General features: G+C 38.4%; 1 protein-coding gene across 1 annotated transcript in view; it reads left to right on the top strand.

The window, feature by feature from the left end:
• nr3c2 (nuclear receptor subfamily 3, group C, member 2) overlaps positions 1-13,113 on the top strand; it is an 88,814-nt gene extending 75,701 nt beyond the window's left edge. The window contains 2 exon segments of the mRNA XM_034688766.1: positions 6,805-6,962; positions 8,052-13,113. Coding sequence (XP_034544657.1) covers positions 6,805-6,962; positions 8,052-8,207 — 314 coding nt within the window. The 3' untranslated portion in view covers positions 8,208-13,113.
• The last annotated feature ends 1,167 nt before the right edge of the window (positions 13,114-14,280 follow it).

The following is a 14,280-nucleotide window of genomic DNA, read 5'->3' as shown; positions in this document are numbered from 1 at the left end:
TTCTCCACTTCCTTCAAACCTGGGCTGGAATTTTGAGAGAGAGATGAGAGAGAGAGAGAAGAGAGAGACAGAGAGAGAGAGAGAGAGAGAGAGGGAGAGGAAAGTGTAGAGAACCGAAACAAAATATTAGAGGTTCGTAAATCTGCTTTGGTTATTAGATTGAGTTGAAATAGAGCTGTTTATTATGAGAGAAGAGGAAGAAAGGGCTTTATTATATTGAGCAGTGGAGACATTTTTGCACTTGCCCATTCTAATGTGAACATGCTGATAGAACTGCTCAATATCCGTTTCTTGGAGAGCCTTTCCTAATTCTTACTTGTATTTTGTTTCTAGTTTATGTCTTTTAAAGCTCATGTGAGGCATTTGTAGTGGTTACAAAACACCCCACTACAAGTACTGAGACCATCTTATGACCTTCAAATTCAAGCAGGACCATCATCATAAAAAGTGATTATTAACATGTAGTCATTTTTAATGCTTGAATCTTCTGCCTGGGGTATGTGTCAGATGAAGCAATGTTCAGCATGCTTCAGAAACCGCCTTCTTTTACATTTGGCACAGCAATGATTCTCGATGAGTGGTACAGTTGAATTCAGTAAAAAAAACAAAAAACACTTTGTCCACAGGTGGCGCCAAAATCCACACAAACTGAAAGATCCTTTTAGGAGCTTTAAAGTGAATTTCACCCTATTGTTTAACCATATTGAAATAACTTCTTAATTTTTAAAACATGATATTTTATGATGTGTCTGTTTTAGTTTGATAACTGGGATTATAAATCAATCTTGGATTCGTAAAAAACCCTGTACAATCCCCCAATGGTGACTTTCAGTCTTCCGAAGTGCCCTCTTTGGTCTCCTTGTTCTTTCGTACCTCTTCCAACTTCTTGTCCTTCTCCTTGAACTTCTCGTTCATGGCTGCCATCAATGCCGTGCGGTTTTTTGTTGGCCTCCATCTTCTGATTGAGTTTCTCCTCTGCCATCTTGCTGAAGTTGTTGTTCTCTTCCATGGCTTTCTTATTATGACAAATGTCAGAAAATAAATATTAGTGGCTTATAAACCGAACCCTAACTTCATAACCTTTATCAGTAATGAATAATGCAGTCATGACATGTGCACAAGTAGATCTAATTTGTCAAATGTCTTAAGCATTTATATAGTTAGTCATAGTTCAGCACAGACAAGAGTCTAGCAATATTTTTGCAACTTTTTTAATGTACCATCTGCAGCCTCCTCCTCAGGATGCCAATAACAGGGAGCAACACTCACATTACAGTCAGTCAGGCTTGAGAACAGAGGAACAATTAAAAACAATGCAGCAACAAATAGACTTTAACTTCGCCTACAGGATCCACAATGCTGGGTGAAGTTGACAGATATCTGATTGACTTTTTGGTTGATGATAATGCAGAATCCACTGTAAGTTTCTGCATGTAAAGTTACCTGAAAAAACTCTCTTAGTGATTTGATGTTTTTTAAACTATAAATTAGTTGAATTCATCGCCGTTGAACTGATGTGAAGGAAATAGTAAGAACAGCTGAGCGTGTTTGTGTACTTACATCTAATTTAATCATAAAGCGTTTCTATAGCCGTGCCAGTCTCAAAACAATACATCTAGTTACATTTGAAGGCTCAGCCGTTTTGCACTGATTCATTACATCTGATAGGAGCTCCTGCTGCTGAGCTGCCACAGTAAGATTTGGTTGGCTGATTCATTGTAAACGTTTAACCCTTGGTAGCCATGGTGCAGTCAGAAGACAATGTTAAAAAAGACAAAAACACAGTCCAGAATATTCTGGAACGCCATTATTTTTCTGCAAAGTTTTTCTAAATCATTACATGTCTTGGTAATACCGGAAGCTCTTTCTTCGTAACAGTCATTCGGTGCTAACGCTTTGGCCTTGTGGAAGCAGCAGTGGCAGAAATGTTTACAGAGGAGTTGTCAGAACTTGTCAGCGGAGCGAGTACTACGGAGTCACTGAGTGTGTGTGTGTGCCTTTGGGCTGATTTTGAAAATGTGTGAGTGTGTGTGTGTGTTGGGGTGAATGAGTGAAAGACAGAGAGAGAGAGAGAGAGAGAGAGAGAGAGAGAGAGAGAGAGAGAGAGAGAGAGAGAGAGAGAGGGATAAAGAGAAAGAGAGAAGCGCTGTTATTCTTCCCTGACCTTGGCTAAGGTTTCATTGAGCCTGCGGTGTCTCATGACCCTGTTTAGATTTGGTTCGGGAGCAGCGGCCTGCTCAAACCAGTTACACTCCTCACCTCGAATGCAGACGCACATAATATTGCTGGATTATCTTGTTCGTTCGCTCTCTTACCAAACTGTCTCCTCTGTTTGGCTTCATTCCTGATGTGTTGAGTGTACAGCGATCAGGTGATGGCTGCATTTCATAAGACAGTTTTTGCAGTTGGGTTACGTATTAGTCTGATAATTGCTCTCCATTACGAAAAAGTCGGTCACAGTTTCATTCCAACCTGTTATTAGTGTTTTATGTTTTGTGTTTGAAATAGAATTTCCTGCTTGACAACCCCTGAAAGCTTCACTTAAATGTTACAGTAATCATGTCCACGGCGAGTTGTACATTGAACATTAACAGGTTTTAAATCTAAATGGAGAACAGCCCTGTCAGTGAGGTATGTACCAACAACCCCGAGCAGGGACCTGCGTGTCTTTGAAAAACAAAAAGGCATCTCAAGCTATGTCTGCTGCTTTACTTTTTATGCTTCCCTGGCCTTCTTCTCACAAATGATGCTAGAAAAAAATAGAAAATTGTGGAAAAATTGGCTGTATCCATCTGAAGCAAAAGACCCCTTTGACGTTGTTCACGGTGGCATAAATGCCCTATTTTTGGGCTGCTCATGCTTACAGCCCCTAAAAGAAAGGTCACTTTCTAATCAGGGCCAATGTGGGTCAGTGGGAGAAAAACAAAAGGTCCAAATGCGGCCCGGAGTTTTAGCACATTCTCATCAAGTCGCCCATGAACCATGAGCAGAGAAATCACACACACTGCACCAGGGTGTCCAGTGTGTTTTTAGATGTGTTTTCCTCAGCCTTATGTGTGTCATCCTCGAAGGTGTTTCAGCATCAAAGTAGAATGAAGATAAATATGTACAAAAGGCAGAGAGAGCAGAGTCTGAATAATGCACAAAAACACATTTACAGAGTTTTTGACCTAGATTAGTTGATACTGGAAAAGACGCAAACCTAAATAAATTAGACGTTTGCTCATGGAGTCCTGTCAGTTTGTAGTTTGTGCTATAAGTGGTTGAAGTTGACACAACTTCTTTCTATTCCAAACTAAGAGAGATGCATGAGTGAGCCTTTAATGAGTGATCGTTTTTATCTCACATTCTGTGGTGGAAGGAATTTTTGCAAGGTGTCGACACCAAAAAAATTTGAAAATAATACTATTGTGTTTCTCAACATGTTTAGCCATGCTGTGAGTGCAGAGGAGTCTAGCACCTGTGCTTTTTATGTAACATTACTTATTTATCCTGTGTTAATACATGCTATTCAAACTTTCTCTGACTACTGAAGTTGAATAATGGACCTAAAGCTATTTTTCAGATGTGAATTATATGGCTGGGAGTGGTGTTTTTTACCCACATGTAAACCTCAGTATTACCCCCCAAATTAAAAGAAAAAGTGAAGAAAAGTCTCACTTGTCTATTCATTCACAATTTTTTGATAATCAAAACACTGTTAAAGTTATTTTTTTAAGCAAAAATGCCAACATTGTCCTTGCTTAAAACTCTGGAGTGAAGACATTTATTTATTTATTTATAGTATCCAGTTGTGAATTTATTATCTAGGGGTGTTGATTAAGAAGGAGAAAAATTAATGACATACTGGTCGATTGAAAATGAGAATAATCACAAGTTGCAGCTTAGTTAGAGCAATAATAAGAGCATCTCCCTGGGTAATTACTCGCACTAACACAAGAGTAGGTGAGATGAATATTTTATTTTATTGATGTGATATTACCTCATCCTGAAAGAAGTGAAACTTTTGTATGTGTAAATCATTTTAAATGAATACCTGTGTTTGGTTCAACAAACTAAACCGTAATGAGCAGAACTCTACCTAATTCATGCAAAACTCCTGTTACACCCAAGCTCTCCTGCTCATTTCCATCATTACCTTAAATAACCTAATACGCCCTAAGGCATTTAAGTCATAGCTCCTTTGTTGTGAACATGTCTGACGGCTGACAAACTCCCATTGTGTCATGGTATGTAGCATCATATCTGCTGTCTGAAGGACACCAGGAGGTGTGTCCCTCAGACTGATTCGACTTGCACCCCCTGAGTAGCGAGGTGTTTCTTAATGTGGAATCCAGCAGCTGAAAGTCATTTCAGAGCTTTGGCACACTTCCATATCTATGACTTTGTTCTCCTGCACAGGGACGGAGGAAGAGTGAGAGAAAAATGTGGTTTGGTGCGTCCTCGTGGTGCACTGACTGTATCTCTTTCCTCCAATCTGTCTAAGTCTCTCCTATTTTAAACCTGCTTTATTTTTAGTGCCCTAATGCTTTAACATTCAAGTCATCATCATGTGAAGAATGGAAGGTTGCAAACAGTCTTTTAACAGCTCTAGTGATTCAGTGAGCTACTTGATAAATGCTGTTGACAAAACAATTAATCTCCCTTTAATACACCTAAGCTCTATTGTTCATTTCTGTTGCTGTTGTTTCCTCGATAACTTTGAATCAGTGCCTCTCAATGTATCAGTCTTTCATGAATCAGCGACTGCACATGAAAACTAATTACCTCTTGAAATGGTCAAAGTGGTTGTAATGAGTTGCTAAATGGGCTCAGGCCGTCAACACGGGAAAAAAATGTCCAAAAAAGGCTGCTGTGTGGGAGCGAGCGAGAGAGTAATTCACCGAGCACCTTTAATTACCCTTCACACAGTTACACATTTCTGCGTTAAAGGAACACGGCGACGATGGTGCACGACTAAACCCATTCACAGTACCTGGTGGTTATTGTGCAGATACCAGTTTGCTACTGATTTTAATCCATTTACCTGTATGTAAAATGACAGGGGGAGACTCTTGAGAGATCAAAAATCTCAGTGTGTGCATTGTAGCTTGCTTCAAGCACATCTTTAGGACTAACTTTAAATGCATTAATAAATGCATAAATAATATTTTTTTCCTTTACTGCATTTAAATAAGTTTTTTTTTGTTTAAATTAGATTTTTTTCTACATGAAAAGTATTTATTCATAGATATTGTTTTTTGGAGTTAATCTCAAACATGAGAGCCCGAACAAATCAAACCAAGTCAGGGATTAGAAAGTAATTAGTAGTTTTTGCTTTTAACTGCAATGAAGCACAATATTAATACTAACTTTAAGGAAGACAGCCAACCAGAAGCTTTTATACATTTTAACTGTGATTTTGATAAACATTGATATATGTTTATATAAAACCAAGGTCTCACACTTTTCATTACTACATTGCTGGGAATAAATTTTTTTTTAATTAGTATTTTTTTTTTCCCAACATTGTTTTATTGATTTTCAACAACTTAAGACATACTTATAAACATTCATACACATATCTTCACATATCTGTGCATAAATACAATACAGAACACACACACAAAAATCCCAGATGCATTAAGAAGGACATAGAGGACTAAAAACATCTTACATCCACACATATAAAAAAAAAAATCATAACAATAAAGAAATATATAAACTGTACATACATACATACATACATACATACATACATACATACAACATACATACATACATACTACATACATACACACATACACACATAACATACATACATACATACATCATACATACATACATACATAATACATACATACATACATACATACACATACATACATACATACATATACTACATACATACATACACATGTATTTGACACACATCATTTACATACATGTATATAAATCAAAGATAACCATGAATAAATACAGGTACGTAATAAAGATAATAATGTATAAAATAGAAAGAAAATAGAAAAATGAATTAAAAAACGAATTAATTAGTTTTTTACATCACTGTTAAGAATGATTAAACTACGGTTGCCTGGAAGGTCAGATGCACAAAAGCATGTCACTGAACGCCCCTGTAATGGGAATAGGTACTTACTGAAATGCACAAAAATTTCACAAACAAATAAATGTTATTGAACACAAAAACATTTAACAAGACACAAAATATTTAATGGCATGTAAAAACCCTTTTCTTTTGTTTTGTGAAATATTTTTTGCGTTTCATTGAATGTTTTTCGAGTTTTGTGAAATGTTTTTACATTTAGTAAAAAAACAAAATGCAATCATGAATCCCGTTTTTTGTTTTATGAAATGTTCTTTGTGGTCATGAAATATTTGTGCAGTTGACCCTCAGGGACATCGTACTAAACACATATTAAAGTAATATTTTTCATCTAACAATCACTGGAAAGTTTGTGCAATATCAAAAGATTATATTACCGGGCCATATTTATGACATTACCACAAACTCTGTGCCAGGCTAAATGGTAGCTGTGATGGATTGAGGTCTTCCTTCTCTAAATGTTAGTCAGTAAATCTTACAGGTTAAGACATTTTTATATTTAAGAAAATGTGAAGGCAATGGCATCAACCTTTCAAACACAAGAATTCTGTAAAAAGTTTCCCTGCTTATGACTTTGGTTTTGTTCTGTAGAAATCATAACCATCAATCATGTCATACCAACTAGCTAGAGTCATATCACGTCACTGTAAAAGTACTATTCATCAGATCCATTTGATGACAGAAGTGTTTCTGTTTCCCAGTTCCCAAAGAGGGTCTAAAGAACCAGGCGGCGTTCGAGGAGATGAGGGTTAATTACATCAAGGAGCTCCGGCGTTCAGTGGGAAAAGCAACCAACAACTCTGGCCAGACCTGGCAGCGCTTCTTCCAGCTCACCAAGCTACTGGACGCCATGCATGATGTAAGTCTCCTCACTCTGTCTGCCTCCCTTGCCAATCGCCTACAGTACGCAGGCACAGCCTTCCCCTGGCAGCCTGTTGTATGCCATGCATTTACACAGACAGAGAGGTGTCCAGTGGCATTTTGGGCCTCCACCATCACTGGAAATGAATAAAATGGCAGCATAGTGGATTTGGATAATGCATTTACTTAGTGGTTCAATGGCGTTGTGGCTTGGAATAAGGCTTACTGCATCCCAATCTGTCCCTGAGGGGGAGGTTATTTTGGAAAGAGGCGGTGACCAGCCTGTATCGGTGAATGGAACAGAAGGGGATCAATGCGAGTGGCACAGTGGTCACTGCAGCAAATGTGCTGCTTTGACCCTTCTTCGAGTCAGGGCTGTGCGGAAAAATCAGTGCTGCCCCCAAGTGGTGAGATTAGTAGAACTGGAAAGGGTGCCCCAACAGACAAACTTAGAGGCTAGAACAAAGGTTTTTGTATTTAGATGAATGGGACACTACGTTTTTTAAACTTGGTGATGGAGGTCCAGAGGTTCTCCCCAGGACATCTGAGCATCAAACCCTGGCTTTTCTGTACTCTATTGGATTCTTTCTTTCTGCCAATTTGTATCTTAAACCTCCAAATTTAAACAAAAGTAAACACAATTTGGATTAATTATTGAAATAATTGCAGAATAGTATTTTAATGGTGCATTTTTTCATCTTTGTATCTCTGAGCTTATTAAGGAAGTGTGCTAACTTCACCCACTTTAAAAGCAATCTCCCTGTCTAATGAAGGCATTGTAAATTACCCAACATGTAAATACAATCACTTGTTTTCTGTTTAATCACTGCTTGAGACTGAGCCAAACATTTCCATTGTTTAAACCTAACTCACAAACCCTCTTCAACAACCTAGGTGTGTTTTGTAATTAAAGATTTAACCAAAGTATGGGGGATGCATTCATATGCTTTTATTTTTGAAAAAGCAGTCTTAAATATCTTTTTATTCTGCATGAAAATTCAAGTGTGTACTTTTTCAGAACACCTCCAGAGTTTCTTTCTTGTTTTTTACGCTCAGATAATTAATATTATGTGTCTGTGTTGTGCAGCTGGTGGGGAACCTGTTGGACTTCTGTTTCTACACCTTTCGTGAGTCCCAGTCTCTGAAAGTGGAGTTCCCTGAAATGTTGGTGGAGATCATCAGTGACCAGATACCAAAGGTGGAGTCAGGCCTCACTCACACAATCTACTTCCACAAGAAGTGACTCACAAAACACTTTGGACAGAAACGGCATTGAGAACTGGAAGAGAAGAGAAAGGTTTACCAGTCTAGAGGTGAAAACTTGCAAGGAAGGCCTGACCAGTTGGCCTGCACCCTGTCGCCTAGTATGCCAGCGTCCTCGTGGGAAAGTTAAGCTGCGTGGTGACAGAAGTAAAAAGGGCAGATTGATGGGACCCTGCAGTCACCAGAAGCGGGTCAGAGCTGTGAATAGTTCGTCGGGAGAGCACAACACGGCCGAGGAAGGACTCATGACACATGTGACAAAGCCCCCCGAAGTAACCCCCTGTGACCCGCCCCCAAAGACGATAACAGTATTTTCTATGGAGATAAAGCCATACATTTGTTAGAATGCGCTAGATACATTCACCACACACACATACACATCACACACACAAAGAGGGAAATTGACACACATGCTGTCCACATGCCTTCACACAAATGCACAGATGCACTCCACATGCACTAAAATCAGATTCCCTTCTAATCTAGAGAGAAAAAGTCTTTGCAAATATTAACTGTGGCTTAAGCAGTTTTTAAAAGTAATAGCACTATGAAAAAATAACAATATGCCAGTACTTAGAATTTGCTTTGCAGTGTAGCAACATACTGCAAGACTACAGGGCAAAGAAGATGAAGAGGCGGCACAGAAATACTAGACTGTAAGGCGAAAGGTCTATTTGAATATATTTAAAGGGCTATACAAGCGTCATCATAAGCTGAGTAAATGCATTAAAGCTAACAAGTCCGAGTTTGAATTTCAATCAGTGTCATAACAGCCATCATTAACATTAACATGCTGAGTTTTTTTAATTCAAATGTGTAGTAAACAATCAAACTAATATGCAAAAGTCCAAAGCGAAACATAAAAATGTCTCTCTTGTGTAGAGAAAGCTTGCACGTGAAGCTCCCATGTCATAAAGTCACTATTTTAGGCATTGTGGTGTAGAATTAAGACAACATTGATGAGTTACCTTTTTGCAAAAACGGCCAGGAGTGCTGCAGGATTGGAAAACATCATGCTTTTACGGAAACAATTTCAGTGGAGTCCGCTGGTAATGGATTTGACTGAGGTGCATCCATAGTAATTGTGTTTTGTGTTATCTCCAGAGCAGCTGTCCAAATGTCTGTTTTTACTCACAATGAAGCGAAACCAGCCCTTTGTGAACCAACACTTATCTACTCTTCCCAGAAATAATAAAAAAGCATTTTATAAAAGTGTGTTGCAAAGGTTTAGTTTTTGACAAGCCAGTCATTTTACATTAAGGTGCTTCATTTCTACAAAAAACGTGCAAAACATAACATGTACAGTAACTCGTAGACCGTCCTTACAGTACGTTGTGTATACGGACGCACAGTTTAAACACACATACTCTGTAAAATTGATATAATCCCAAATGGAGCATTACTCTGCAGTGCTTACAGCAAACGGCTAATGTATCAAAACCAGGCAAATGTGTACAGGTATTAACAACTTCTTAAACACATTTTCTTCAGCTGTTGTACAGACGATGTTTTGAGGTACATGTTGACGAATGCTTGATGAAGATGAACTGTTGCTACATTCACCTTTCCTAATTTCTCTGGGCTGTACTCTACTTTTTTGAAAGTAAGGCAGGCCCAGTCATCTGGACCATTACGTTATCTCACACCCCACTGGTTTCTGGGTGGTTGTGGAACACTACTATGATGCTACTGAAAAGATAGAGCCGCTGGGGAAGAAAAACAGTGGAGGCGTGTGATTATTATTATTTTTTTGTGCCCTGTGAGTGTGTATTTACATGTGTGAATGGAGCATAAGTTTGTGTGTGTGTATGTGTGTGTGTGTGTGTGTGTGTGTGTGTGTGTGTGTATGTGTGTGCGTGTGTGCGTGTGTGTGTTTTTATTTTCCTGGCGAGCATGTGCATTGTTGATCTGCTCTTTCAGCGTGGGTATTATGCATTTATGTTATAGGATTAGCCGTATCCTATTTCCACATTTAGATTTGCACAGAGGAGATACAATGTGAAATGAAGCATTAGTGCAGCTAGCGGGGAATTGTCTGTTTTGATAAGCAACTGTGATGATGCAGGGAAAAAGACTTTCTGCATGGTCACCCAGCCTAAAGTTAGACAACATGACATCACTGGCATGGCGGGGTTCTGGTGTGCTGTATTTGTGGCTACAGCGAGTCATAAGGATGGTGCTGTGCTTCATAATGAGGTCTCTTCTGTGGTGTTTATAGTGTAGTGATAGGTGTACAAATAGACAAGTGGTATATTCACGACCGTCTTAAGGGACTGTATGAAAATTATCCAGGAGGTTTAGAAGTGGTGAATGTGTATTTTTAATTCTTGCACATGGGAGGGGTGTCTATTTTTGTTGGGGGAGCAAGGAAGAATTTTTAACCTCTTTTCTTCCCAAAATATTTGTTTTTTATTCATTTGAGGGTAAAAATAACCCTCACAAAAGATGGTGTCTGGGTCTAATTGTTAATTACATTATTTCCTGGACCTTACAAATCAATTTAAAAACATTAAATTTTGAGTACACGACAGATGTAAATTCCAGTTTTATATTTTTGACATGAATCTAATATTTCCAGATTTCATGAGTGATGTACTCTCAAATATGAATTCCTGCCAATTTTCATACAGCCCCTTACAAACAAGGCCTCATTTTACGATCTGTCATTGTTGTGCTGAAGTTTTGAAGGGCCCTAAAGCTAAATCTCTCACTGTTTTCTTTATTTCTCCCTTTTTGTCCTTTCTAAGGAATAAAATAACTGTCTAAAGGTTCATAGGATGAATGGGAAAGTATTTTTGAGAGAATTATATTTTGCTGGAAAACAATATTTAAGTACTTTGTCTAAAAATGATATCCTTTTTGTAAAATGAAATGTTAATGCATGCTTTTTGATGAGATGTTTACATTGTATTTAAAAAAAGGGAAACTTGTGCCTTTTTATCTCACCTGATTTACAATTTTACAGTATATATTGTAAATAATACAGCAAGTCCTTATGTTGAGTATAGTATAAAACATTTCTACTTTTAACCATCTTGTTGGAATATTGGAAAAAATGTGTTTCCCACTCGCCATGTTCTGTGTGTCACATCACAGAGAAATAATTTACAGTAAGGGTGCCAGACAGGGCCCAATGGAGAATTGAATGTATCATACGTTGTGAGAGACATATGGAACTTACTACCTGAATGTTAGAGAGAGAGAGTACATTTATTATCTTCTTATTGAGTCAAGTTTTTATTTTGCACCTTTTTTTTTTTTTTTTTTTTTTGCATCATTGTTCAAGTGGCTCAAACAAAAAATAATAATAATCAAAAATTATTTCTTATTTTGTAACAAGATGTATCAGCTGATGGATCCTTGAGTTGTGCTGTTGAAATGATTTCCTAACTCATGGCGGTATTGTTGATTAGCACCACAATAAAAATCGAGAAATCACAAACTACTGAAAGTAGGAAAATGTGAAAGAAAGTTTTTCACTTTTCAGATTTTAAACTGAAAGCTAATGCACAAAATGATGATGAAGAGACTGATGACCTGAGGTTTGACCTCAAATTTGACCTTACTTTGACCAGTTATAAACTGGACATATTGCACTAACTGCCAAAATAAGTTTAATCATAAAAGAAACAAATTTGTCCCAAAAGAATACAACAAAGCCTGATGACATTTTTTTAACTATTAGATTCAGCCCTTGTTCAACGTTTCTGCACTCCAGTAATACAGGCTCGGACTGTTCGCTGTGGAGTCACTATTTGTGTTATCTTTAAAGTGATAGTTCCACATTTTGGGAACTGTAACTATTTGCCTGGAGTTGGAAAGGAAGATGAAAACTACATTAAAACTTGTCACATTTGTATGTTTAGTGAAGTCAAAGCTACTGCCAGGGGACAGCTAGCTAAGCTCAGTTTAGCATAGCTAAGTGTGCAGACTGGAACTAGAAGAAATAAGCTAGCCTTGCTCAAACAGATCCACTTTAGAGCACGTCTCAAGCTGAATGATGAACAAGCATCTAGTTTATTACAACAACGGGAACACAAATGTGTAAATATGATATAGCCCGTTGTTCCATCTTCGCACGCCACTTTCAGGCCGATAAATTAATCAACACATTAAGCTAACCATTTGCAAAACCCTAACTTGCCATTTTTACCTTTTTTTTTGTAAGAACTGAACAAGAGAAATCACATCTTATCTGTTAGCTTGAGAGGTTAGCTTATTTTGTTACTTTTAGACAGAGCCAGGCTAGCTGTTTCTGCCTGCTTCAATGTTAAGCTAAGCTAACTGTGCCCTGGCGTTACCTTTGTATTTTCCTCAAGACATGAAAGGGAATGTAAATCCTGCAATCTTAACTCTCAGAAAAAATACAAACCTTGTTTTTTCTGATATGTTGAACAAAACAAGGAATGATGTCTTGTTCATCCACCTGCTACAAACTAAAAATAAAAATATGTCCCCTACGTAAGTGAGCTGAGCAGCTGCGTCCCTCTCGATGAGGTCCTTTAAGGCATGAATGACTCAGAATGTGTTCTACTGCTGTTCACAGTACACTATTGCGTCACTGTATGTGGAGTCACGTCATCGCCATTTTCTGTTCACGGTGATGAATCGGGTGTAGAGAGACTAAGCCATATCTCCACAGCCATGGCAGTGCATTTTATCTTATTATTATAAATATACACAAATGCTTTTTTTTCCAATTCCAAAAATGACTTTTTACTCAGATGCTTTGTACAATATTTCTCAGCAAACAAACAGTAGACATCCTTCAACATAAACCTACAAAACATCTTTGAAACCCGTTACTACTGTATATCTTGATGCAGATATTGCCATACTTGTGTTTGCAAAACTATTGCAAGATTCTAATAAAACTGTTAAACCGATAAAGTGGTGTGAAGTCTGTTTGTGTATGTAGGCCTATGTATGGGTTGTGTGTGTGTGTGTGTCTATGTTTGTGCATGTGTGTGTGCGTGTGCGTGTGTGTGCGTGTGATAAAAAAATTGTACCAACAGACAGAAGCTAGGAACCATGCCCTAAAAAATGGGCTGTTTGATCTACGTGAATTCGAAACAGCTGCATTTGGTGGCTGGGGAGGATAATGAGCCAAAAACACAGAGTTAGCGTGGAAAAACAGAAATGATGTGGAGCAGCAGCAGCAGGTAGAGCCGTCACGGGGAGAGGAGATGAAGGGAACAGAGACAAACGGAAAGAGAAGAGAGTGAAAAATGACAGAGATAAAGCGTGCGAGGATGAGACTTTTACAGTAAACGGCGCCTGTGGAGAAAAATCACCATTAACCTTGTTAAAAGCTGATCTGAAAACACGCCTGCTTTGCCAGACTGTAGAGCAGACAGTATTACTTTTTTGCTCATTTTTTCTCTCTCTCTGAATCCACAGCCCTCTCCAAATCTCCCCCAGATTTCCAATTGCTTTCACTTGTAGTCGTGCCAGATAAACAGAATCTATTGGATCAGGCTGATTTCACGGCTGCGCCAGCGCACATGGCGGCTTCTGTGGCCCACTCTCTGAGCTGAAGCTTTTTTCCCCCTCCACACCCTCGCCTTTATGTTTAAAAATCACTTTTCTCTAAATTTCCACTAAGGTTCCCCCCCCCAATAATACATCAAGACTTATTGTGATACATTTCAGAAGCTTTACGTTCAAAGAGCCAGATGAAGACACAGGAATGTGTGAAGTTTGCACTTCTCCTGGACTTCCTAAATTTTGAATTCAGACACGCTCTTCATTGCACTTAGCTGTGTCACTTCCTTATAGTTTGAGGTAAAATGCTGTAAGCTTTGATCTAAGCTGAGTCACGATGTGGAACTATGTTTTGGGGCTGAAGGACACTGCGTCATGGAGAGGCAGAGGACAGCTGGCGCACAGCCAAAGCTCCGGGAAATGAGAAATGAAAATGTCCATTTGGATTTTTACCCACCTAACACACCTATATTGAGTTTCAATCGACACAGTTACACCGACGTATACATCATCTCAGAGTGGTGGACAGGGATGCATAATGCATGTAGAGACACAAGAATCTCAGGCAG

This window comes from Notolabrus celidotus, chromosome 7 (assembly GCF_009762535.1).
Source record: "Notolabrus celidotus isolate fNotCel1 chromosome 7, fNotCel1.pri, whole genome shotgun sequence".
Classification (NCBI taxonomy): Eukaryota; Metazoa; Chordata; class Actinopteri; order Labriformes; family Labridae; genus Notolabrus; species Notolabrus celidotus.
Note: the sequence above shows the minus strand (reverse complement) of the source record. Positions and strands in the feature narration are given on the sequence as shown.